The sequence below is a fragment of the Scomber japonicus genome, chromosome 5, assembly GCF_027409825.1.
Source record: "Scomber japonicus isolate fScoJap1 chromosome 5, fScoJap1.pri, whole genome shotgun sequence".
NCBI classification, from domain to species: Eukaryota; Metazoa; Chordata; class Actinopteri; order Scombriformes; family Scombridae; genus Scomber; species Scomber japonicus.
In genome coordinates, this window is record NC_070582.1 from 11491919 (window position 1) to 11518450 (window position 26532).

Sequence of the window (26532 nt, forward strand, 5' to 3'; positions counted from 1 at the left end):
AGTCTGCACAAAAATATCTTTCACAAACTGAAAAACAAAAAAATGCAACATAAAGAACTGAAATGGAACAGAAACTTCTGTGAACGGACAGGATGATGTTTAACAATCTGTAGTGTGTATTTTGCAATGAAAACTTAAAGCTGTCAACATTAAGGGCATGCTTTTGTAACGTGTTTCTGTCTAAAGAAAGCAGATGTTCAAAAACTTTCTCTGAATCAAATACTGTCTAAAACTGGCAAATTATGATTTAAATCAGACACTATCTGATCAAAGATTAAGTAAAGAAGACAAAGCATTTGATAACCAACCCCATCCACACATCAAGATAAAAACTGAAAAAATAAATAAATACACAGCTATATTCTGGACACTGTATCCATTCCTCAAGTGATCCTAATTGACAGTCGCTTGTTTATTTCTGACAAGAGGTCTCCCCACACACTCAGACCTCTGACGTCAAAGTCTCCATCAGAAATCTTCAAATCATTTAGCTCTTTTTCTACATCGTTCCTCAGAGAGGGACAGGCTTCAAACAAGCCCACAAAGTGCTCAGTCAGTTTCTGGAAGGAAACTGTGGGATTTGGGCTCGTTTTAACCCATTCATCATCATTAATACTGTACTCCATGTCTGAGGCCCACTTTTTCAGTACATCACAATAAGCGTGTCTGAATTTCAGGCATTCTTTGGCCAAGTCTATAAGCAGTGCGGAAGACAGTGCAGAACACATGTGCTGCAGCAGGGTGTGTTTTTGCTGCAGCCAGTCCAAGAGAAAGTCCACTGAAGCAGTTTGAGCAGCAGAGTTTGTCCTTGTCAGCAGAGCCGCAGCAATGACCCGACAGAAATGCTCTGATGCTCCTTCACATCCCTGGAGAACAGAGTCCAGAAAACGCTCTGCCTGGCAGGCTTTGCTGGCTTGGCTCAGCAGAGCATCCAGCCTCTCCATCAGCATCCCTGCCTGCACTTCAGCTTCAGCATCAGCACCAGCAGCTGACGAATCTGTGAAAGGAGTCAGGACTTTACAGGCAGATTTGTACTGAATGATGTGGCTGCACAGTCCGGTAACATCCTCATACTCTCCCTGCTTGATGTTCACAGGACTTGTGGTGTCAAAGAGCATCTTCATGATGGAGATGGGCACCTCGGGGTTGTTCAACAGCCCAACCAGCAACACGTGTTGGCACCGGGAGAGATCCGAGAAGCAGACCTCTCTGTAACCGGGGAAGACAGCTCGCACACTGTTATTTGTGATCTGCAGCTGCTTCTCCAAGATCCTGCTAATCGCGGGATTATTGTGAAACCTGGAGAAAATGTGTTCGCAGTACCTGGCCCAGTGAAAAGCTCTAGACACGGTCTGTTCATCCCACTGCTGTACCTCACCGCTGAGCGCCGCCACGGCCAGCAGCTCCACGCTGCTCGACAGGTTTCTCAGCACCGCCTCCATGTGGCGCTCTCTGCGGCCACAGGAGCTCAGCCTCTGAGCTCCGGTGGTATGACACCCACTGAGGAGGACAGACACAGCAAAAAATTAAGATAAGACTCCTCCACTGCCCTAAAACTCCCGCTGTCATAAAGTAACAAGACAGTAGCAGGGTAGCTGGTTAATTTACACAGGACTTCCGGTTACACGTTTAACAACAAAGTTAAAAGACTCGATTTTAACAACATACAGAAGCGAGCTTTACACGTCTAACCATACAGCAGAGCCTTCCGTGTTTAAACACACAGTTATAGATACACAGATGCACTTAAACTCACTTTGTTTTTGTCCTTTTCCTGCTGCTTTGATGCTTGTTTCTGCCGCCGGTACTTCTGCACATGCGCAATGAGTCCTGAGAGGCAACCAAGTTTGTTTTTCAAAATAAAAGCCTCCCATTCATTTTTAAATGTTTTAAATTTGGAACAAACCGGATCATTAAACAACATGAGCCAACAACAACAACAACAACAACAACAACAACAACAACAGTAGTATGAAATAACAACAACAATAATAATAATAATAATAATAATATAATAATATAATAATTTTACAAGTAAATAGACAAAGAACAATTATCCTGGTCATACAGAAATAAATTCACCTCTGTGCCCCAAGCAGCCCAGAACCCTCAAAACAAAAGCATTAACCAGTACTCAAATTAACTAAAAATAATACTAATAGTATAATCAAATTAATTAAGCTATGTTATTCAGCAACAAAAAACCCCATAAATTCATGTTTAATTATTAAATTTTAACAATAATATAACAATTAGCTCAATGACCAGGCCCTCGCTACCTCGCCCCGCCCGAAACACCAAATTTCGCCATAATGCCACGTCTGTCAGGTATAACGGAGGCAAAAGATTGCGAAAATACACGATAGGATCCCAGGACTAAGAAGTGCTTTAACTATCCATCTGGGTCGAAAGTGATTTTGGGCTCACTTTGGGGGTAAAGTCCAAGCTACCATCGTCATGATATCAGTAACCCAGTTTTCGGAAATGTATTGCTCTAGAGAGCGGCCCCGACATCTCACCAAACTTGTAGCCAACTTCTGTGGGGTGAACTTTGGGCTACCTAAACAGGATTTTGGCCTCTTTAACAGTGGTTTTCTTCCACGTTTGTCCCACTGATCGATTGGCATCCATGACCTTCCATGGGGGGCCCTGGTCAGCTCCCTCGCGCCGGTGTTCAGGCGGATGGTTCCTCTGGCCTGTGGGTTCGCCTCTATGACCCGGGACATCCATATGGGGGGGGGGGGTCTCTGGGACCTGATTGTACAATGTATGTAGGAGTTTTAAGGACTTCCTGTTTTATGGCGAAACATTGAAATTTGTCATAGTGGTATGCCCATCTTTTCACCTCCAAGGTCTTTAGATAATACAGACTGAATTTGACGTAGGTGGGGTGAAATATCTAGGTGGAGTTCATTAAAGTATGAGGGCTGGAAGTGGCAAAAATAGCGCCAAAATGGCAACTTGGAATGAGAATGTCCGACTTCCTGTTGGACAGACAGTGTGGTCCCCCCAACTTTTGTGTGCATCTGGAAATGATACATTTGCATACCAAATTTCGTTCTCCTATGTCAAACTGGACTGAAGAAATTCAAATTTTAAAATGTCCTAAGAGGCGCCAGTACCATTTTGCCACGCCCATTTCTGGGACCCATAAGATATCAAATCTTGTATTATTAGGGCCTTCACATTGTGAAGTGCTGGGGCCCTAATAATAATAATGATGACGTAATAATAATAATTATGATATTATTATAGCAACAAAAGCGTTTATTCCTACTTATATCCTAATTTGAATTTTTAACTTTGATATAACACTAGTATAAAAAACTAAACTCAATATCTGTTTTTATACCACAGCAAAAAGGGGAAAAAAAGTTCTAGGGATGCCTATTTTTTTTCTTTCTTTCTTTCTTTATTAAATTTGCCAAGACTAGCACCACGTGACCCACCAGTCACGTGGTGCGCTCATCGCTGGAGAGAATAAACAGTCTCAGGTTGAAGACCAGCTGATCTTCTTCCCAGTGGTTTCATCTGTACAGCCCTGGTTTGAAAATCTGATTGGACAGCTTGGTCTGGTTTTTCGGGTGAATAATTAACGGAGATCGCATCGTTTTAAACACCTGTATGGAGAAAGTATCGACACTTTTGACAAACCCAGTATATGTGCACAAATACCCTTAAAGTTACACATCTATGGCCACCACACTTTAGGTTTTAGATTTACTGGCACAAAAACGTGTTGAACCTCTTTATTTTCCCCCTTTTCTGACATACAAGTTTCCCATATTATATGGGCTATGATTTTCCAAAAAAAATCTAATTTGTAGAGAAACAGCATTATTTATGTTAACAAAGCTATTAGTAATTAATGTAGATTTGTAATTGTTTAGTTGTAATGATCGTCATGAATTCCTAAAACTGTCATTAAGATTTAGTCACCAACTCAAAGTAAACTGTAGCCTGCCAGATTTGGCATACCGGGTCTGTCAGGTTATATTGGCATACACAGAGAGCAAAAATCCATTAAATAATACTGTATTGATGGATTGAATTTCTCAGCCTGACCTGCTGAATTCAGTTCAGAAATGTCATTTTGAGGCAACACAAAGAGAAGAGAGGAGGGGGGAGGCACTGCCAGCAGGATCAAACTTCCCTCCCATCAGCAGCAGCAGCAGCAGTAGCGTGCTGTGAGTGTATTTGTGTGTGTGTGCAGTCCAGATTCTTGTGCGCAGTGAGAAAGACCTCCCCGGTCCACATTGGTTCAGTGTTTTGGAGCCTAACCTGTGGGTCGGTGCACCGCTGTAAAAGGCATGAAAACTGGGATCCAGCAGCTCAGTGGACGCGTGAGAGGAAGGTGCGCACCAGCGAGCTGAAGCCTCAGGGTGAGCACAGATAGCTTATTGTGGACTCACACATGCAAGAAATTTTCGCTGCTCTGCTGTTTTACCAAATGAATATCAGACCTGTGAATGGCTTTATGCATGCTCAGTTTTAGTAAGTTTGCATTACTTATTGCATTCTGCAGGGTTTTATAGCCCCTTGCTCTGCAGATGATTTCCGCCTCTGTTGCTTATTTAAAAGTTGGAGCCCAATTAAGCCTTACTTCAAGACAGTTAAAAACGTTTTAAACTTGCTTTAAAAAAACATAAAAGTAATTACATTCCTTTTTTGAAATGAAATTAAATCAAGCACATTGTTTCAGTTGGGAGCTCAGTCATCTCATTGTTTTTTACAATTAGTGGCTGCTCAGCTGGATTTCAGTCATCACTCATCAGAAGCCCTCCCTTGATCTTATTTCCAGAGTGGTGAAATGTCTGGTGTGGCTTTTTTTTATTTGGAGACAGCTTTCAAGTCTTATTGCAATATATTGTGCTGGTTAGTTTTTCAGTTGCAGCAACAACACAATCCAAAAACATATTTACTCAGTTAATTTCAGACATAGCACCAAAAGATTGTGTGTATAAAGTATATCTGTATGGATCTGTCTGTATATTGCACAGACTGACTGCCTGAAATTGGATTTATTGATGGTGCAAATGTTTATAACACACAGGTCTATTATTTAGGGTCTGAGGCAGATTTAAAAAAATATTTCATTTGTAATAAATCAGCACTGGATCACAGCTGAAGATTTAGGACACGCCAGGTGAAGCACTAATAAACACAAGAACGGTGTTGTGGATAAAAGTAGTGCTTCAGACTAGATTGTGAGTCTAATGCTTTTTTGTGAGATGATAGAGGAAAACAGTCTACTCTTGCTGATTATTACAATTCCAGATACAAATATTCAAATCCTCCAGGTGACATTATTCTGCTGGAGACTTTGTTCCTCACAGGCCACTGACCGCTGCTGCTGATACAATCTGATACCTGATTACGACATACACAAAACACACACGCATGAGACTGTGCAGTATAAACATGCTGAGTTTCTACCCCTGCTCAAATGGACAAATCAGCCTCCTGATCAGTTTTCTGTTGTGGAGGCGAAATGCATGAAGGGTGGCGGAGGGTTAGGAGGACAGAGCCACTCTTGTTTTTTTCTAATTGATGTGATCCAGCAGCCGAAATTCCCATCCATATGCCTTTCCTGGAGCAATATGCAGCCAACCATGGTATGTTATGACGACTTTGCTGAAGTCATGAGGCCTCTCAGATGGAGAGAATGTATATTTGTACATTTGAATGCAGTTTGCATTGTAAAGGTGATCTATTTTCTCTTTCTAATCCCTAGTCTATAATCACATCCTGAATCTGATGGTATCAGTAGATAAGACAGCAGGTTTAGATGATGAATGTTTTGGTTAAAGCCTGGCAGAGTGATGGTGTTAGCTGTGTTTTTGGCCTGCACTTGAAGAGGTCAGGCTGCAGTGTGGTGAGAGGAAACAGGTATGCGTAACAACAGTTGGTTGTTTCTTTAGGACTCTTTCCTGGGGAAAAGTGGGGGAAACCCAGGAGGATGTTTATTCATGGTCTCGTTAGGAAGAATGCAGTTTTGAACAAAGATTTACACAAACTATTAGTTTCTTAAAAGGCCAACTGAGTCAGTGCAGCAGAAAAGAATGTAGCATGTGTAAAATACATATTAAAAACAAGATTGCATTGTGCTTGAAAGAAAACATGATTTGCTATGTTGCACACTGACAGATAACACTCATTTTTAAATTAAGGATAACAGCAGTGCATGTCCTCGTATGAATGGGGCTTGTACTGTGAGACATGAGAAGTTGTCCCAGTGCCCCTGTTCTGTCCGTCAGCCTGCACCACACTGGACTTGGGAATGTAGCACCTGTGTGTCAGACTCCAGGGTTTAGTGTGCGTAGGCAGCGAGCAGCGCTTGTCTTCAGGAAGATCAGATGACCTTGGTTGGACATCAAGGTCCTGATGTCCAGTGTTGCACCGCAGTGTGATTTTGTTACAGCCAACTCCGGAGGGACCTTGAAATGTTACATAGCTCTAAAGGTCAGATTCTTCACATTGTGTTACACACCCCTGGTATTCAGGGACATTTTCAACCACTATGAACTGATTGTTCATAGTTGGCAGCTTTACTTCCTTGTTTGAATGAGGTTTTCTTGCAATTTTTCAATTTAGCCATTTGCCTAAAATGGGAAAGGTAAGATTTGGCAGGCAGGAAGTAACAATGTTTAAATGCAACAACTAGATTTCACTGCAAGGCCTTGTATTGTATTCATCCACTTGGACCTTGAACAAAGAATGTAATAATGACAAAAGAACAAAAGTAGAAGGAAAACTTGTATCATATCATCAGATTTTTTCATCTATAGTGGATTCTGCAAAGTCCTTTATCACTTAGATCAAAATTACTGTAGGATGGAGGGAGGGAGGAATTACAGTGATCGATAACACTTTCAATATGGGAATATCAGGCTCAGCTCATGTTCTGCTATCTGATGCACCATAAACCACTTTTTAAATCAACTAGTCAAAGAGTTATGAGAGTCTTTCCCATGTTATTGTTTCTTTTTCTATTTAATTCCTCAAATGAACTTTCCTGATTAAACAACTATGATAGCCTTGGGAGTGATGTAAGTTTTGTGTCCTTGAGATGCCTCCATATTTATTCACTGAGATTGTCTCCTCCTTGTCCACATTACATACAGTCTTTTCACTGTAATCCCAGCACTTGTGCTTTGAATCTGTGAATATTAACTGCCGATCTGTTGCTGTGTGTTGTTAGTCCACTCACGTCTTACATCTAGTGCCCAGTTATTTTGTCAATTACTCACCCTTCTCAGTAGCAAACCCATTAATGAAGTGACACTTGAGTGAAATGTGAAAGATTTTTATATTACAGCTCATACAGTGAACGCTTGGCGTAGTGAGTTATTGGAAAAGACTGTGAGAAATGTCGTATTTACTCAATGACATCACTTAACGTGCAATAAGCAGCTGTTAAATAGTGTTGTGAATATTGATGTGAAATACTGTCTCTCATCAGGCTAAAATAATAAAGTCTGCTGCAGTGTTGAGTGGGTTGAATTGATTTAGATGGCATGATTATGTATGATTAATCAGAAGGAGCTCTTTGTTTGTGTCTGGTGTTAAATAGACGTCCCACTCTTTGAATCTGGCTGGTACAAAAGTGTCTGTTGTCTGACGAAGAGGTGAATAAGAACTGGACTGTCAGAGTCCATGCTGGTGTTGCCAGGTGGACTGTAAACCACACCAGGATTTGGCCAAGAGGACAAAAGCACCCAGATTCTTCTTCTCTTCTCTTTATTCATTTGATCGGGTCTGAATAAATTAATTTAGGTCATGATTAAAATGTCTTCATTTGCCATACTGATTCTTTTAGTTTTTCTAAATATAACACAACATTTATAAGCAGTATAAGCAATATATAGACATGGAAATAATGTATTAACATACAAATTGTACATACGTCATTGCACAATGACTTGACAACCAGTATAAAGCAATTCAAACCAATTCAACAACAGTAAGTTATGGCCTCAAAAGCTTTGGTAGAGATGCAGATCTGTTGGGCTGTATTATACTGGTGTTATTTATATTGCATCCACTTACAATTGTAGATAAACTAAAGTGATCTTTTAGCAATTCTTGTGCGTCTTGTCTTTCTCCCTGTGTTCCTCAAGCCGTCGATAGGGAACCATGTGCAGCTCCCTGAGCCCCAAACAGCCCAGTGGGCCAGGCCTCACAGACATGCAGCAGTACCACCAGTGGCTGGCCAGTCGACATGAAGCCAGCCTGCTGCCCATGAAGGAAGATCTCGCCCTGTGGCTCACTAATATGCTCGGTAAGCAAAACATAAATGATGCACAACACATTTAAATAAACTTATCTGACTATTTATGTCAACAGAACACAGATAGATAGATAGATAGATAGATAGATAGATAGATAGATAGATAGATAGATAGATAGATAGATAGATAGATAGATAGATAGATAGATAGATAGATGTTTTCAAAGCGTTAACATTTCATATTTCACAAAGATTTAGTATTGTTTAAAAATAAGTAAGGTGCTATCACTGATTTATTTGAAACACGGCTCTATAAATAGGTTGGCTTTGAGGAGACCATGAAAATTTCATGACCTTCAACATTAATTGAACCAGTATTGCTGAGGCGAACACATTTGCAGGGAGGTGGAATCAATCTGAACCTCATTACAAACTATTTTAAAGTTACTTGAATGTGTGAACCACTTTCCATGTTCACACTGATTTACCTTAATTGAATAATAGGTGTCATTAACAGTTCTTGAATAATGTGCAGCCAGTAGTGAGGAGTAAGCAGTTAAGGGAGCAGCAGCAAGAGCTTTGTGCAAGGTTGCTGTTGTATAATATACACTTTGTATCACTTTCAATGTCTAAGAGGCAAGAGGCAACGTGTAAACAGTATTTTATCATTATTTTAAGTTTGTTTAGGATTATATGGGCATCAGGCTACAGATGCACCTCAATATTTAACTTCTAAACTGACTCTAGAGCTACAGCTGCATTTAATATGGTTAAAACTGTTCACCTAATGACTGAGAGCTATTCCACGGGACATCCTGCAGTCCAAAAGTACATTCTCAAACCAACTGGAAGCCAATTTAGTTCCTGTAACTGACTCCTGTGTGTGTGTGTGGCGTGTGTGTGTGTGTGTGTGTGTGTGTGTGTGTGTGTGTGTGTGTGTGTGTGTGTGTGTGTGTGTGTGTGTGTGTGTGTGTGAGCAACTTAAAACAGCTTCCCTATCTTCCCTGTTATCTCTGGAGGTCTGTGTGTTTGTACTGGAACCAGCTGAGCTAGAAACTTCTGTGGTGAAGGAATCAATAACATCCATGTGTTACCAGTAAATACACAGTGTTGAACTACTTTGTTGGTTTAAGTCGTGTTCTGTGCACTCAGTACCTTTGAATTTTAAGGGAAAAGGCGCTTGCAGTTAGGCGTTTACAATTTCCGGTGGGAGGAGCAGTGCGGAATAAGGATGAGTCCGCTGATTGAGTGGGAGGAGGACGCTTGGTTATACTGATGAGTCATATTGTTGTTGTGATGGGAGGTTGGAGCAATTTATAGGACTGAGTGTTCGAGTTGAAATGTTTCTCTGAGAGCTCTCTGAAATATTTTTTCCACATACAGCGAGAGGCGAGGGAGAGCATATAAAACGGGAGCTCACTGAGTATTTCTCAAGATTTCAATCTCTCTTTTCTGGGCTCAATTACAACATTTGGAACTCATTAAACGTCGAAAAAAAAACCAGACCCCTCCTCCTATAAGAAACAGAAAAGGGATAAAAAAAAAAATCTCTCCAGTTTCTTTCCACAGACACCCCCCTGCCACCACCTCCTATTTCACAATGATCTAACTAAGAAAGAATGGTCCTCTGGAAGTCAGTCAACTGGACACCACATGTTGATCGCCAATCTATCTCTGCAAGTGTGCAGGATTACGATGCATTACTGCGCACAGTCAGATGCCCACCTTTTCATGTGACCTTCTCTTTGGCACCCCCATCATGTGCTACTAGAAAATCCCCCCACATTTCCCTAAATCACGTGTTGTAATATTTGAACACTTGGCTGCAGTACAAGCCGATCTCAATCAGGTGAGAGCCAATAACGTTGCAGCAGGCTCAGCTTCAACTGGGAATGGACTGGAGGTAAAATTTTATATAATTTCACTGTATATATTTTCAAATTAGCATTTTTATGATGAATTTACTGGGATGGATTTTCTGCTTTTTTATGTGTCCCCTGGTCAGGCCTGGAAATCACCGCCGAGAGCTTCATGGATCGCTTAGACAATGGCTTCCTGTTGTGCCAGCTGGCTGAGACACTACAGGAGAAGTTCAGGCAAAGTAATGGAGACCTGCCTGCTTTTGGCAATAGCAAGGTACTGAGAAACCTGAGGATTACAGTAGTCTGGCATGATAACGGTTATAGTGAAAATACAAACATGTGAAGCCAAATGTTGGCTGAAAGTGCTCTGAGACTTACTTTCAATCTGAAAGATTTGACAGAGGATTGTTTCTGAGAGATGAAATATCATTTAATAACATGAGATTAGAGCAGATTGACTGATAATCACTTTACTCTCTACTTAATTAAAAAAGAAATCCAGGCAAAACATGTTTGGTGTTCAATTTTTAACAGATAAATCATCCAACAAAAAAACAGAGAGTGGTTAGTCTTCTTCTCTGCATTATTTATTGGGACCAGACTGCTTGAAGACAATAGTATTGAAGTTTTATTGACTCTTACTTAGACAGGAAACAGCTATCCTGATATTAGGTTTCCCTCAATAAGATCAATAAAAGCTATTTTTGTGGAATTCCACCCATCACAAGAAATGTCTGGATGACAGGCAGACACTCTAAAAACTTAAAAATTGCAAATTTGGAGCTGACTTTCTTCAAGGCTGATCATTCCTGTCTACATCTTTATATTTTCTCTCTGCTCTCTCTGTAGATTTGACTTGTTGATTGGTTTTGTCAGCCCAGCAGCGATCATGAATCCATACTTTGCGAGGGGCTCCACAGTTTCAGAAAGCAGTGCACAAAGGGTGGGATTGGGGATGGGGGATGGGGGCTTGCAGCCTGCAGCGGGGCAAAAGGAAAAAAGAAGTCTGGCAAGGACACATTAACTGATGGGGCCCCACATCCCCTGTGAGAATTGGCAGAACTATGTTAAATGTTCATTTCTTTAGAGCTTTTCAGTGAGGATTTAATGAATTTTCATAAGATTAAAGGGTAATGCTGGAAATGGCTATCGATAATTTATCCCAAGCAATCAGTGCAAATGTTTATTTTAGTTGGTCAGTGCTCAAGAAAACAAACTGATTTGGGTGCTGATTGTATCAGCTTCAGGCTACTGCAAGCCAAGTTTGATGTCCTACTGAGAAGCCAAAAAGAAAAAAAGAGTTTTCATATACATTCACTCTATAGAAGTCCATAGAAACATCCTATTGAGTAAATTTGCTATGACTTAGTAAAAGTTGATTTGCAGCCTTTAAAGCTAAAACTTTTGCTTATAAGAGTTTAAAAATAAAAACTAAACAGCCTTACTTTCTAGTGTTGGATATGACAGAAGCATCAATATCTGTAGTTATTATTATATCTATTCTTACACATCGAGCTGACGTCTGGAGCTCAGTGTGATTCTGACAGGGGAAACACTGATTAGGTCATGTTTCTCGTCAGAAGGAGAAAAAAAAGGAAGCAAAAGTCTCCTTTGTTGGCTCTTTAGTGAGAGTTGTTTATGTTTGCACTGAGGCATTGCTGGACTGATGACAGTGGATCTCCTGATCTCAGTGTGAGTGTAGCAGCACAGATGTGAGGAAATACTTGAGGTCAATGACCGTGGGACAGCAGAGGATCGACAGAAATAGAGGAGCCTATTGATCAAACACACACACACACACAGAGAGAGAGAGAGAGAGGGAGAGAGAGAGAGAGAGAGGGAGAGAGAGAGAGTGAAAGAGAGCAGAGGAATCCTGAGATGACCAGGAGCCAAAATTGTCTGGCCTGCAGCTGAGGCTTTAAAATCAAACAAAGTTGCATTATGATTTATCACTGTTGTCCATGTTATAGCTTCTTACGGCTCATGTTAAATGCTTTTCAGAGGACTGGGCCATCATAAATTAATCATGTTCTCCACGCCTAAACTGTACCTCATTTTTATGATACTTAAGGTTTATAATTTATGACAAATAATTGTTCTTTCATCAGCTCATCAGAGCGTCTTAAAGCTGTAGTTGTTTACCATTATATTATACCACTTTAAAGCAAATGTTCATCTGCGTTCAAACCACATTATAAGATGGTGTGGTGTGTGAAGTGGGACTAAATGATTCCAGCAGAAAGAAGCGATAAATTGTGCTCTGTGGATGCTGTCTCCTGTGCATCTTCCCATGTGTTTACAGCAGATGAATGAGGATGGTATTTCTTTTTTGTCATATAACTACCACGTGCCAAGTTCAGTGCAACCACCTAACTGTTGAAATGTAATGTCACAAGGTAGCTACTGAAATTTAGAGTGCACATGTGTATCTATGAAGGCGGAGGTGATGAGAATATGCGGCAAGTCTGTATGTTTCATAATGTTAATCATCTTTATGAGTGAAAAAGATTGATGTAATTGTGATTGTCATGGTACCATGTCAAGCAAAATACTTCCTTATGCTTTCAATTTTACAATTATTAGACATGTGAAGGTGCAGATAATTTTGCGAGCCACAGCAGAAGTAATAACACGTCGCTGTGATTGTTAGATCAAACGACTAATGGAAAAGTGGCCAACAGTATTTCTCCAGGAATGCAAAGTAATTCAACAACAGAAAGGATCCCAGAAAAAGTCAAAAGGAGAGCCTGGAAAGAAAAGAAAAATACCCACAAAAGCCTGCATATTTCCAGCATGAGCTCATTGCACCTTTCTCATAGCACAGACGCACATATCCTGTATAAAACCACAGCAAGGCGCATAAATCTCCCAGAACAGACCGTGTGGGGGCTGAAACCCATAAGCATGTCATTTGATCCCGAATCATAGAGGGCCTGGTAAAGTAGCCCCAGTTTTCTAATCCGCCATCTCCCATATTGATCTGTGTGGAAACGGTCCTTGATCCTGGGCTGAAACCAGAGCCTCAGCAGATGGAGAAGAAATCGGTGTAGATAAAGAGAGTATGGTTGTGTGTTCTGATGGAAATAGGTTGGGCTGATCACCCTGCTGGACGTTTGTTTTCTCTTTGTAAAACACACTCATGTTCAGTTCAGTGTCTACATGTGATTCATCAATGAAAGTTAGATGGTATTCTCCATTTTCTGTTAATTTTTGGTAACATGCATGAAGACAACGACTGACCTGTGCATATCTCTAACAGACTATTCCATATCGGAGGATACCATGTCGACGGAGCGCTCCCTCTGGCTCTTTCTTTGCGCGGGACAACACAGCCAACTTCCTGGCCTGGTGTCGTGAGGTTGGCGTTGGAGAAACGTGTTTGTTTGAGTCAGAGGGTTTAGGTGAGTGTACTTTTTCTGTTTTAAAAAAAAGCATCAGAAGGCTAAAAAATCTGAATGTTCAACAAACAGGCTTCAGTTTCTACACAGAGATACAACATTCTCAGTCTTTGGATATCACTGGCACTACCAGGGCAGTGGACTCAGATTTCTACTGTGAATGGCCTGATTGTACAGGTAGAGCATCATACAGGTTCACTCTCCTCCCCTCTGTGGCTCCGGTCTCCAGACTCTGCTTCAACTCCTTTGACATTCACATGAAGCTCACAAGGGCAGCAGTCTGTTGGGAGCGCTCTGACTGGGCAGCTTTCCCTCCGATAACAACACCTCGAATACTCTTCTCATGTGTTCAAAATGTCTGGGGGAAAAACAAAGAGAGCACTTTTCAGAAGGGTGTGAGTTCGTTGGAAAGTAGGCCAGCGTTATGCAAATGTCTTTCTCAGCCTAGAATAGGTAAATTTTGCTCCCTTCCCCATTCACATACTCAGATTGTTATCTAATTTCTGGTGTCAATGAAATATGTTTGCAGTTGAGATATTTCTGGGCTGAAGTCCGTACAGTCAGATGTATAGTATGTGACCCTGCAAGTAACAGGAACACTGAGCATATTTACAGCATTCCTGTAATTTCTGACTAATAACTGATCGACTGTCCCTAAGCAATTTAAAGTATGCAAATCATTTCTGAAGGCCACGTTTCACACAAAGTAAGCTACCCACATTGAGATTCAAGGACTTTCAAATGCATGCATCTGTAATTAAGATTTTATATGGTGTGAAAAAACACAAGAAAACAGCAGCTGACAACTGTGTTTCTTTCTTCTTTTATTTCTCTTTCCTTCATTTCTCTGTTTCTGGATGGATGTATCAGTTCAGCCGTAGATGTAACAACACCAGGTTTGCTATCATGCAGTGGATACACTCTCTGTAATGCATGGTGTGGTGTGTCACATGTATTGTCTACATCCTGTGTCCACTCTCACTATCTGGTCTGATATCTGGTTAGGTTAAACTGAACACTTCAAGTCTTCGTATTCATCCCAACTCTAAAAACTACTCATTTGATTTGGGATCAAATAAGATTGCAAAGTAAAGGAGCATCTGTGTGCATGAAGTTCATGAACTCATTTTTAGCCATGCTAGCTGCGTAGCTCTACAAACGGTCAGTCGGATGATCCACTACTTTGGTCCAGACTGAAATATCGCAACAACCACTGGATGGATGTTCATGAAAATCTGTACAGGATGAATTGTGAAAAGACTCATCTGCTGATCTTTTATCATCTGATCAAAAATTGAATTTGTCCAATCAAGCCTCAGCTGCACCTTGTGTTTACACTGTGCGTCACACAGCCGCAAGCATGGCTATACACTCATTCCAGTGTCTTTTTCATCAAACTCACTCATTTCCTTATTACAGACACCATATAATATCTATACACAGTGATTACTCAATTCTAAAACTTTCTCTCTCTCTGTAGTTCTTCACAAGCAGCCACGAGAAGTTTGCCTCTGTCTGTTAGAGTTGGGACGGATTGCATCCCGGTACAGTCTTGCTCTTTATATATTATTTTCTTTCATTTCATCTTTCTGCATATATTTATCTGAATTTTGTTAATCTTTTCTTAGTTTTACTGTTACTACTGTTGAACTGTTACTACTTATGGAACAACATTACTCTTTGTTTCCTTGTCTAGGTACAATGTGGAGCCTCCTGGACTTATAAAACTGGAGAAAGAGATTGAACAAGAAGAGAAAGCACCTCTACCTCCTCCATCATCTGTATCCCCAGCTCAGCCTCTCCCTCCGTCTCCTTCATCATCTCCTTCCCCATCTCTGTCCCCTTCCCCGACTCCTCCCAAAGTCATTTCCAGCAAGAAAAGTACAGGGAATCTGTTGGATGATGCTGTAAGTCATCATTTCATGTATGATTTAGCTTCTAATTTTGATCTCAGAGGGGAAACAGTTGTAACATTTATATTTTCACCTATGTGCGTTACAGGTAAGACATATCGCTGACGATCCCCCCTGCAGGTGCCCCAATAAATTCTGTGTAGAGAGGCAGTCGCAGGGTCGATACCGTGTTGGGGAGAAAATGCTCTTCATACGAGTAAGTATATTATAACATTATTACATATTAAAATGAGAAACACTTTGGTTTACGAACTGCCTCAGTATCTCAGTGTGATATTATTGATTAACAGGTCATTTTATCATTGAGGGAGGTCCACGTGGTATTAAATCTAAATACTTTATCAGTGATTATCCAATATAGTTATTTAATTACTGTTCTACAATGTAATTTTGTGGTAGTTCTACTGCACTTGAGTACTTCCTTTTTATTCTCCCTCACTGCTTTTCATATGCAAATATTGTACTTTCTACTCCACTGCATTTATTTGGCAGTCACAGTTACAGATTAATATTTTATAACAAACCCCAACAACAAAATAAATATGATGATAATAAATATGAATTTATGAACAGACTAACCTATTATTGGCCCCTAGAGCAAAGGTATGTTTTAATAACATTTTGACTATTTTTTAAAGCAAAACAAATCCAAGAGTTCACTGGCACTGGCAAGTTCCTCAAACATGAATATTTGCTAGTTTATCCACTTTTTCGTGATGGTAATCTCAACATCTTTGTCTTTGTTGGTCACATAAGTCATCTCAATATTTTAACTTAAGGGAATGACGATGTATTTCTCACTATTTTCTGACATTTTATACACCGAACAGTCAATTTATTATCAAAGAATATGAATGTCAGACCTATTGGCGATGAAAATAATTGTTGGTTGCAGCCTCACTGTGCTCCTTTACTTTCCTTTTTTGCGCTGGGTTTCTATGTGCAATTTGATTATACACAACTTTACAACAAATGAAGGATGGTGGACATATAGTTAAATTTGCACTTCATGGATAAATACCTTATCTGGGATTTTGGTGACCCTGGAGGCCTGGGGTGCTGGGGCAGTTGCACTGTAACAAAATAAAGCAGTCAACAGGATCCAAACAGATCAAATTTGCTCCATCTTGACCAGATTTTAAAATGAAGTAGTAAATGAAGTTTAGCAAAAGCACGTCTTCCATCAGGGTTTCATTAACTGTTAGTTAGTTTATAGTCCTTCAATGCAACACATAACCAAATTATGATAAACAGAAAGTAATTATTGGCTGAAAATGCTAGATAATTGCAGTTGAGGAAAAAGTATAAATATATTCCTCCAAAATATAGTGGAGTGAAAGTATCAAGCCCATCAGAGAAGGTCCTGGAATATCTAAATTGAAGAATTATATTTTTTTTTACAGGTTAAAACAGATTTTACAACATCAAGCTGGAACAGAAAACCTCTCAAAAACGTCAATATGAGATCAGATTTTGCTAACCGAGTTTGATCCAATCTATCAATTTTCTCATCAGTTTGGTGGCGATAACAATAAGGTTTCACATTGCTGTGCAAACCCGTCTCCATTCAATGCCTCTTCACACAGCATATGGCAGTGTGTTGATACTTGGGGCTGGCTTTGGGATGAAAGTCATCCATTGTGTGCTGAGAGCCCGCCTTTGCTGTGAGGTCTCATTTACTGGTAATGGTATTCCGACAATGTCTTTCCTCAGCCAACCAAAATGTGACTCACAGGCTATAAAGGGAAAATAATAACCTCACATTTCCATACGATCTGATGACCAGGTTATTACTAGGAAAATATTTGACTAAGCTATATCACCTGATTCTGGCTGTTGCATTAATTACATCTGAATCTATCAGCCCAGGAAATGTTTCTCCACTTCCTCTGAGTGGAGGAGGAAAGGATATTGGAGAAAGATAAATTCTCCGGCTAGCACAGATTAGAGAAGTAGCTTTGGTCCCCTCGGGATCCTGGTTACTTGGCAACCCTCAACCAGGATTCACACCTCTAAGAATGTGATTCATGCTCGCACTGTTCAGGATGTGCAGACATGAAAAAGAGGATCTACTCTTGGATGTCCTCTGCTGTCAGCACATTATATTGCAGCTACTGATGTCAAATTCAACCAAATCATACCTCAACCATTGTGAGGTTTCAATCAACAACGCTGTTTTGAAATTTTAAATGAACTCAATACAATTTATAAGATAAATGTGTTCACAGATGGAACAACATGGGGCGATGTGTAAATCTGAGTATTTGTCATTATTTAATGCCTTTTCAATGAATGAACACTTCAGTCTTCATAGTGTTGCTGAGCAACCAAGGACAAATGGTGAGAAGCTCACTGTGGCTTAATGATGTCTGCACTAGCTTACATGGGCAGTAAAGTAAATAGTATTTATACAGCCCAAAATCACAGATTTGCCTCAAAAGACTTCACAATCTGTATGCCAACTTCTATCCTTTGGCTGTAAATTCAGAAACCCTTTAGAAGTGGGGGCCTTTAAAAAGACATCAGTGAAAGCAATAAGAGGCATTCTTCTTCCATGACAGACATACAGCGCATGGCATAGATGTTATCTTAACCGAGTAGATAGAATTAACAATAATAACATTACACAAAAATTACACATGTATTATCATTTAGTCAGTACTGTGAGACACATGATTTGATCAGGCCAAAGAAAGCATTAATCCCTCTTTCCTGTCGCTCAGCCAGCACTCTTCACGGTGAAGATGCTTTAATTAAAATTCCTCAGATGGTTTAACTCGCCAGCAGCTGCTTCCACTAAGAAGGTATGAATACAGTAAGGCCGGTCTGTAGGCAGCCGTGGAGCAAGGACAGCAGCGGCTCGCAGCACATCCAGTGTAAGAGTCTACTCCACAATAATGTGTACAACCCAAGAGACTGACCTTTTCAGCTCCTGGAATAAATGAGGTGGTTGTAGCTTCAACAAGAGGGCAGAGTAACATCACAGCGTTAGTGAGAAGTGCTGTCCACAGCTCAGCCCCGGGCCTCTGTCCTTCTCTGCGCTGCTGACGAGGTAGCTGCTCTATCAAGGGTCTTGTCCCAAAGCAGCATGATTGAAACCCCTCAGCATCACACAGGTCCATTAAATCCACAGTCACAAAGCCTGAAGGCCTGGTGCTGGTGATTGGATCACTGCCCCGCCAATGCCCCCTAGATTGATTCTTTTAAGAGGCTTATAAATGTTGCATGTTATGCTGCTGCAGGGCAGGAAGCCTCATATCTGGCCAGACTGAGGTGACAATCTCATGAGGTACTTTATCAAATCATTAGGTATTTTTCAAACCCATTCTCATGTTGTCTGTGTTTTAAAGAAATCAAATATAGCACCTTAATACTCTTCATAATAACCTGTTTATTTACCATTTCTTCTCACGAACTCATTTGTTGACAAGCTTGTTTTATTAGACGTGTAATGACGTGTTAATGAGGTGGGGGGGGCTGAGAATCCCCCGTATTGAGGCAGACATGTTTTATGTGTAGCGCCTCTGGGGAATGCAAGTGTCTGAGCATCCAATAAGCCAGAGCCTTTTATTTCTTCTTCTCTTTATTATAATGGGCGATGTTGCCATGGTACCCAACCTTGAGAATGTACCCTGATGTGGCAGGTGGCATGATTTTGAAGCAAATGTGTCAGATTGGATGATGAAGAGAAATAAAAAACACTGCATATTATTTCTTGGCTAAGCAGAGAATGTCATTTTTAGATTTAGTGTCTTTTAGTGATGAAATGGCCATTGGTGGAATATTTTTTATTATGTGTCCTAGAAATCTGTCTTGTGTTTGTCAGTAGCTTGCTCTACATGGCGTTAGGCCAGTTGGAGACGGAGAAGGCTTCCCTCCAGGGACATAAACCAGTCCACATCCATCCACAAACTCTGACATCAAAGCCATGCTTAACTGTTCATTCAGCTTCAACCCAAAGCCTCAATCAGGGAAATGACATTAGTCCTCTAGACAGACGGGCTCAGCAACAACCTCTTAAAGCTCTTCTTTGACAAGCCGACATCAGAAGTGACATTATAATCCTATTCCTTTCTGCAGATGCTGCACAACAAGCACGTGATGGTACGCGTCGGTGGAGGCTGGGAGACCTTTGAGAGCTACCTGCTGAAACACGACCCGTGCCGCATGCTCCAAATCTCCCGGGTGGAGGGCAAGATGTCACCCATCAGCAGCAAGTCCCCCAACATCAAGGACCTGACCCCTGACAGCTACCTGGTGGTGGCAGCCCACTACCGCAGCAAAAAGTGAAGACGTGAGACTGAAAAGTGTCATCAATGAAAGGATAAAGAGGAAGTTGTTTACTTGCAGGCCAGTGGACGCAGCTGTGTGACATATTCCTGTTCATAAAACATTAAAGTTACACCACAGCATCCATGAAGGCAGACGTGTGTGAAAGTGATATGAAAGTAGAGGGTATACTTTTCTTAGTCAGTGTTGGTGTGTTGGTGATCATATTAAACTTCGATGATTCAAACAGGTGGGCCCTGAATATTGTGTTTTAGTTTTACATGACTGTAAACAGCTTTGTGTTCATGTGTTCATTACAATATAATGAATTAACTGGTTGAAGTTGTACATTTTCTTTGGGTTTCTTTTTTCAATTACTTACTGTATTTTAACCGATATATCACGTGCAAATATGTGAAATGCTTTTTTTTTTTTTTTTTTAGCACACATGCCTTCATCTAGGAAAAAATGACAGCTTTCAAGGTTTTAGGCACCATGCTTCTTTTTCTATCCCTTGACATCTTTAATTAGAAAAAGCAAAATGAGTTTAGTAAATGATGTTACTGAAAGTGAAAACATCAGTCATCAACCAAAACTTCTTTGAATGAATTTAGGCAAGTGTTGATGATTGCAAGACTGACAACATATTCTTTTACCCTGGTAATCACACTGATTTGCCATTTTATTACGCTTCATTCATCATTTATGTGAATATCTGAGATGTGAGCAGCAATTCAGATGATTTTGTCTGTTAGTGGAAATCACATCAACTTTTTTTTTTTTTTTTTTTTACAATTTATCGTTTTTCCCTCTTTTCATTTGCTTGATTGTGTTATCCAAAATGCCATAACTATGACCATATTAAGACTGCCAATTGGACTATGACCTTTAACGCTGACATTACAGTAGAAAATTAACTAAAAAAAACTATTTACCAAAAGAAATGTGTTAAACCAAAGCCTGACAGGATCATCTCCCAAATGTCTTCTTGGTCTTTGCTTTCTGTACTGTATTTCTTATTAGGTTAACAAAAAAAGGAGCAGTGCTTAGATTGTTTACATGTTAAATAACTATTCTATGCAATGCCTTTTTGTACTATTATCATTTTTAATCAATTGTTAATTATTAGAGTATACTCTGTTTTACATGCTTTCCGTTTGTAACGACATAGACAATCACCTGTACAAGATGCAGTATGTATATAAATTGAATCTTAATGATTTAATATTGATTATAATGGATTTACTCATTTGAGGCCCTCCAATTGTTGAATGTTGCTGACCTCTAGAGGTAGTGCAAATGTTTAAATGTGCTAAATGAGCTCTTTACATTTAACAGAAACATTTAATGTGTTCAATTTGTAAAAACCTTTCCCCTGGACAAATCATATGTGGGTTTGGTATGAGATCAGTGGCTATGCAAAGCTCAGGCTTGTATGTGCAGTTAATACATCCAGTTTCTGTTTATAGATGTACAATTTCAATAAATTCTCAAAAACTTAAAACTTCCCAACTCAAAATACATAATTTTTCTTTTAAATAATGTCTGGGCAAGTTTCATAACCAAATCTTAAAGAGGAGTCTGCTTTAGAGTTTTAAACCGTTTTTATACACTTCAAACTGAAAAACACTCGACATGTCCAACATACAAATTCTACAGTTAAGTGTAAAAATGTATTAGCAAGTATGTATCTCAGCTACCGTATGTTAAAAATGGCATCATGAATCACTTTAATCAAATCTAAATTGTATCTGCACTTGAATCATCTTCCTGTTAAAATGTAATGCGGCACATAAAATCTACACAAGAGTAGCAGAAATGTGATTTATTGTAGCAAATAACATTGGCTAGATTTCCTGTGCTACAAAATGTGGAGAGCACCGGAAGCATTTAAGGATCAAGTGAAGGCTGTAAGAAAATGCACACAGTTAAGCAAGTGAAAGTAAATACTTCATTATTTACACACTTCGTATTTGTCTCCACTCTTCCTGTTTCCATTGTGGTTGACTTGAATATCTTACCGACATCGAGTATGAGCAAGCGTATTTTCTGTTCATCGAGTAGTGACAAACTGTGTGCAATTCATGTGTCAAACAGAAGCTTGTGTTTGTCATATGGCAATTCATAAACACATGTCATATCTTATTTAAATTAAGCAGGCAATACATTAGAGTTTTCCACTAGAAGTCAATTTAACAAACTTAAATTGTGCAGAAAATAATAAAATAACAAACACTCAGGGCTCTATTTCAAAGTGACAGTGTCAAAGACTAGTGCAAAAAAGATCCATGTGCACCTGCTATTTAAATTTTGACTGGTTAAAATGGTTCAAATGTGTTTTTCCTGTTATTCAGCAGTATTCTTTATCTGCTGCAGGGATGCACAAAATGCACTAGTCTCTGCGTTGCAAAAAAGGAATTAGAGCCACTAACAAGGTGAAATGATGCTAACTGGGTGATTTTTAAACTAATTCTAATCACACTCAAAAGTCTTTGTAAACATAAACTGTGTTATACTTGAAATGTCTCATTTTGAATAAGTGGTTTCTGGAAAAAAGTCGCACAAAAAATTATGTGACCATTAACGGATATACAGTGAATATGGATCCTTGAATATGAAAAAGCAACAACAGTGTAGTGATGAAATGTGTCTCAAAAACCGTCATCAGAGACACTACTGGACTTTTTATCATCCTTGTGTGTCATCCCTGACTCGTCCGACTGGCTTGTAGAACTTGGCAACAAGCGGGCAGGTCTTGCTATTCTGTCCGTAATGTTAAATTGTTTTGCATAACGCAGGCGTTTGTCTCATAACATCATAAAATAGGCAAAAATCAACATCAATTTAATAAAATGGACAGCAGTTCAAACGTCTTTCAAGTCATCTTGTACTTCACGTTCGTTGTTTTGCACTTCAGAGTCACGATTTCAGGTGTTTACCTTCAGGATTTTCAGCCCACCTGCCACTGGAGAACAAAGACAAGAGACATATCAGAACAATCTTCAATCTTTCATACATCATCAACAGAATAAAATGTATAATTTGATCTTTTGCTATATTATGACACATTTTTCAGAAATTAAAACACTCTACCACAAAGCCAGAGAGGGACATCACAGTCTCTTACACATTTTATGTGTAAATATCCTCTGAAGACACTAAAATACTGTCATATCAATAAAAAAAAGCTATTTGCTTGAAACTATTGATGTAATTTGTGAAAGATGACACACACATGTGCAATATGACTCCATCCATCCATCCATCTTCTTGCCGCTTATCCGGGGTCGGGTCGCGGGGGCAGCAGCCTAAGCAGGGAAGCCCAGACTTCCCTCTCCCCAGCCACTTCGTCCAGCTCTTCCAGGGGGACCCCGAGGCGTTCCCAGGCCAGCCGAGAGACATAGTCTCTCCAGCGTGTCCTGGGTCTTCCCCGGGGTCTCCTACCGGTGGGACGTGCCCTGAACACCTCACCAGGGAGGCGACCGGGAGGCATCCTGATTAGATGCCCGAACCACCTCATCTGGCTCCTCTCGACGTGGAGGAGCAGCGGGTCTACTCCGAGCTCCCTTCGGATAACTGAGCTTCTCACCCTATCTCTAAGGGAGAGCCCAGCCACCCTACGGAGGAAGCTCATTTCGGCCGCTTGTACCCGCGATCTTGACAATATGACTCATTTTTAAAAATGAGTCATATTGCACAAAATCTCAGTCGCAACATGAAACCAGACAACACAGACTCAAACTTCTAATATCAAATCAGATATCAAACCTGTGCATGTATTCGTGAGACCGACTCAGAAAAGATGGTTCAGTGCTTCTAAATTTTATGCTGGCTGGCTGACATCTCAATAGAGAAAAGTCTTCATTTATTTGCACTGGACTTAAAAGGAGAGACATTTACGATCACAAAACTTGAGAATAAAACACAAAACGAACCTTCAAGCCGCCACCGCCACCAGACCCAGAGGTGGTCATCTCCGTTTTCTCAATCTCTTCCTGTTTTTTCCTTTTCCTCTCAACACCTTCGGGATTTTTGACACCCCTATATGCTGTCTGAAAGAGTGAGTAGGACATGAAAAATCAGGTAGTAATTTAATTTTAAAACATGTTTCTTTACTGTACACATATTACACGTATATACAAAATCAGTCTTAACAACATGCGTGTTTCAATAATATATTTTCAATAAGAAAATCGTATATATGCATTCACAACTAGCGAAAAAAGGCGTACAACAACTGAAAAAAAGCGACTCGGCACCAGTAGCTACTTTCAATAGTGTTGTGCTGTTTGCTGAAACGTGACTGTGGGTTAGGGGCCCAGTGTGTGTTTCATCTGTGGCAGTAAAAAAAAAGTGTGAATTGTCAGGCTGAAGAGAAACGATTTTCATTCCATACATACAGTGTTACAGACATGAGTTTTAAAAAAATGGTGACTGAAGAGCAGAAAGATGTGGTAAGTTGAGATGAAGAGCCAAATCCAAAGATTCACCTGGCCAGGAAGATAGATTTTTTTTCATCCTTGTTTACTTACCTTGATAAAACTTTTGCATGGCTCTTACGGGTATGCAAGTGGCTTTTCTGTACAATTAAAAAACTTACTCACTACATTGTGAAATCAATCTTTAACTTTATGTATTTAATAGAGGGCTATAATAGTAAACTACGCTCAATTACCACTCTATCAGCTACACTTACGTTAAACAAAAGCCATCTCATAAAACAGCCCTGCAATAAAACTCTATCTTCCCAAAGGTTATAAGGGTTGTTTGAACTGATTGGAAAGGTGTTTATTCAGCTTTTAAGATATTGGATTCTGTAGTTTGTTGTTGTTAAATGATATTATCCTATACTGAAATGTATACACTAATAAGAACAGACTAAATATTAAGTTGACACATAACTACACCAGTTTTAAATAAACTCAACATCATAACCCCTCATTAAAGGTAGGATTTATTGCAGTGCTGTTGTACTGGACTAGTATTTAGTTTTAGATGTCTTGCCAGTGTTTTAGTGCCAAATTAACCCATAACTTACCTCTTTTTGTCTCTTCTCAGCGGCCTCAGCTAACTGTCGCCTCCTTGTCTCCTGATCAGAGTACAGAAAAGTTTGGTTAAGATAGATAAGATAAGATAAGTGGATAGCATAAAAATAGAAGAGCATCAATAGAAAGTATTAAAGTAAAGAACGATAAATAATAAGTAAGCACACAAGAAAACAAACAAGTAAAAAAATATAGTAACCTTACGTACAACAGTAATAAAGGTGTCGAATGATAATATACCTGAGTCTAATATTGTTAGTGCAGTGTTTTAAAGATTGTGATTTAAAGATTAGGGTAGGGGTTTATATTGTACAGTTGAACTAAAATAGATAAATAGATCTTTTCTTTATCTTTGATATCAGACTGGGTCATCCCTAATTCAAAACTTTTCCAAAACATTCACCTAATTCCAAACCATTCCCAGTTTTTCTAATTTCATAACTTTTCCAGGAATCTCATGACCCTGGTTGAAAAAAGTGCAGTTTTTTAGACAGTAAGTTCAGTAGAAAAGCGTTAAGTTAACAGTGCAGGGGCCTGGTAGGTTGACATACTTCACATGCCAGTATTTACTAAAGCTAAACACACTCTACGCCTCCTAAACATTACCTAGTAGGGCCTCATCGTGTCCCTGTGATTACTAAGGCAAATTCGAGTCAACTACGTTAAATTAACTACTGACATTTTATACTGCAATTATAAGCAATACATCCTGACTTACACACACAGAGAGAGTGTTGATTTTAAAGGTGATTTAAAGCTACGTACTGGATCTGGAGTGACAACCACGTCCTCCCCTGCTCCACCAAGGCACGATAAGCACATCCCCATACTGAAGTGGATTTTTTTCCCAGGGCAGTAAAAAAAAAGGCAATGTAGAAGAAAAAATATAGTGTTTATCTCAGATTAGCCTAACTAGCTGATAATTAAGGCGATAGAAGCAGCAGCGGCTTCTACTCCCCGCGGCTGCTGCTGTCGGGGCGTTTTTGGCATCACGGTGACTAAAGTGGCGTCGCTCGCTAAAGTAACGCTAGCATTTTCTAGCTAATAGCAACTGCTACTAGAGTTCAGTTACTGCTGCAAGCAAGCCGACAAAAGATTAATTATTTCTCCTCACACCTCTTGTTTAGTCGCCATGGCATTTGGGAGGAAGTATGTGTTTTAAAAGTCAGACGTCAAAGCTAAATATTTTGTCCTTGTGAGTTTGTTTTGGTCAGAGTTCAACTGGCTGCGTAATCTGCCGTGGTGCGTTCAATAGCGTCACACATTCAGCGTTACTGAACGTCTTTAAATCCAGGTTAAAAAACACTTTTCTTCTCCTGTGCTTATGATTGAGCTCTTTTAAAGCACTTTAAATTTTAATGTTTTATTTGCGCTGTAGGTCCTTTTGAGGATTTTAAAGCAAGTCATTATTTTATGCTGCAAACATATTTGTGTACTTTGTTTTGATTTTTTATTATTAGTGTTTTGTTTTTAATTGTATGTTTTAATGTTTCCATGTTTTTACTACTGTTGGATTTTATTTTTATTTTTCAAATTCTATGTTTTTATGTTTTTGTTTCCAATTCTTACTGTTAAATGTCTGTTTTTATATAAAGCACATTGAATTGCCCCTAGGTATGAAATGCGCTATATAAATAAAGCTGCCTTGCGTTAGTTAGTAAATTGACACTATTACGGTTTCTCCAAGCATGCTCCACTTAAACTAAACCCTATCTTGTCAAGAAATGGAAAACACGACGATTAATATTTTTCATAGTTTAAAACGGATTAGTTTTCTTATTCAGAACAAATCTACGAAAGCGTCAGTGTTTTTAT

At 39.6% G+C, this 26532-nt stretch overlaps 3 protein-coding genes across 4 annotated transcripts; 1 reads left to right on the forward strand and 2 right to left on the reverse strand.

The window, feature by feature from the left end:
* Nucleotides 1–347: 347 nt before the first annotated feature.
* Nucleotides 348–1804, reverse strand: fancf (FA complementation group F). Its single transcript, XM_053319712.1, has 2 exons — nt 1757–1804; nt 348–1500 (listed from the first exon to the last, which is right to left on the reverse strand). The coding sequence occupies exon 2, from the start codon at nt 1440–1442 to the stop codon at nt 384–386; it is 1059 nt and encodes a 352-aa protein (XP_053175687.1). The 5' UTR covers nt 1443–1500; nt 1757–1804; the 3' UTR covers nt 348–383.
* Nucleotides 1805–4138: 2334 nt separating this feature from the next.
* On the forward strand, nt 4139–21176 carry LOC128359253 (growth arrest-specific protein 2). 2 transcript variants are annotated; one of them, XM_053319713.1, is made up of 8 exons: nt 4139–4382; nt 8121–8281; nt 10236–10366; nt 13352–13493; nt 14971–15034; nt 15187–15397; nt 15492–15599; nt 19484–21176. In XM_053319713.1, the coding sequence occupies exons 2-8, from the start codon at nt 8137–8139 to the stop codon at nt 19691–19693; spliced, it is 1011 nt and encodes a 336-aa protein (XP_053175688.1). In that variant the 5' UTR covers nt 4139–4382; nt 8121–8136; the 3' UTR covers nt 19694–21176. The 2 variants fall into 2 exon arrangements, with proteins under 2 accessions (XP_053175688.1, XP_053175689.1); XM_053319714.1 differs by lacking the exon at nt 4139–4382 and adding an exon at nt 4903–5614 and having other exon boundaries at nt 8123–8281.
* A 308-nt stretch (nt 21177–21484) lies between these two features.
* Nucleotides 21485–25950, reverse strand: svip (small VCP interacting protein). Its single transcript, XM_053319721.1, has 4 exons — nt 25483–25950; nt 24711–24761; nt 23608–23724; nt 21485–22637 (listed from the first exon to the last, which is right to left on the reverse strand). Exons 1-4 carry the CDS (start codon nt 25543–25545, stop codon nt 22623–22625), a joined length of 246 nt encoding a protein of 81 aa, XP_053175696.1. The 5' UTR covers nt 25546–25950; the 3' UTR covers nt 21485–22622.
* Nucleotides 25951–26532: the final 582 nt, after the last annotated feature.

What these genes read in the sequence shown, in the direction of transcription:
- svip (XM_053319721.1), bottom strand. Translation starts at nt 25,545, where the DNA reads ATGGGGATGTGCTTATCGTGCCTTGGTGGAGCAGGGGAGGACGTGGTT. An exon ending in TGGTTGTCACTCCAGATCCA is followed by an intron (nt 24,762 to 25,482) that starts GTACGTAGCTTT and finishes TACTCTGATCAG; the next exon opens with GAGACAAGGAGGCGACAGTT. An exon ending in CTGAGAAGAGACAAAAAGAG is followed by an intron (nt 23,725 to 24,710) that starts GTAAGTTATGGG and finishes TCACTCTTTCAG; the next exon opens with ACAGCATATAGGGGTGTCAA.
- LOC128359253 (XM_053319713.1), top strand. Translation starts at nt 8,137, where the DNA reads ATGTGCAGCTCCCTGAGCCCCAAACAGCCCAGTGGGCCAGGCCTCACA. An exon ending in GTTTGAGTCAGAGGGTTTAG is followed by an intron (nt 13,494 to 14,970) that starts GTGAGTGTACTT and finishes CTCTCTCTGTAG; the next exon opens with TTCTTCACAAGCAGCCACGA. An exon ending in AGAAAATGCTCTTCATACGA is followed by an intron (nt 15,600 to 19,483) that starts GTAAGTATATTA and finishes TCCTTTCTGCAG; the next exon opens with ATGCTGCACAACAAGCACGT.
- fancf (XM_053319712.1), bottom strand. Translation starts at nt 1,442, where the DNA reads ATGGAGGCGGTGCTGAGAAACCTGTCGAGCAGCGTGGAGCTGCTGGCC.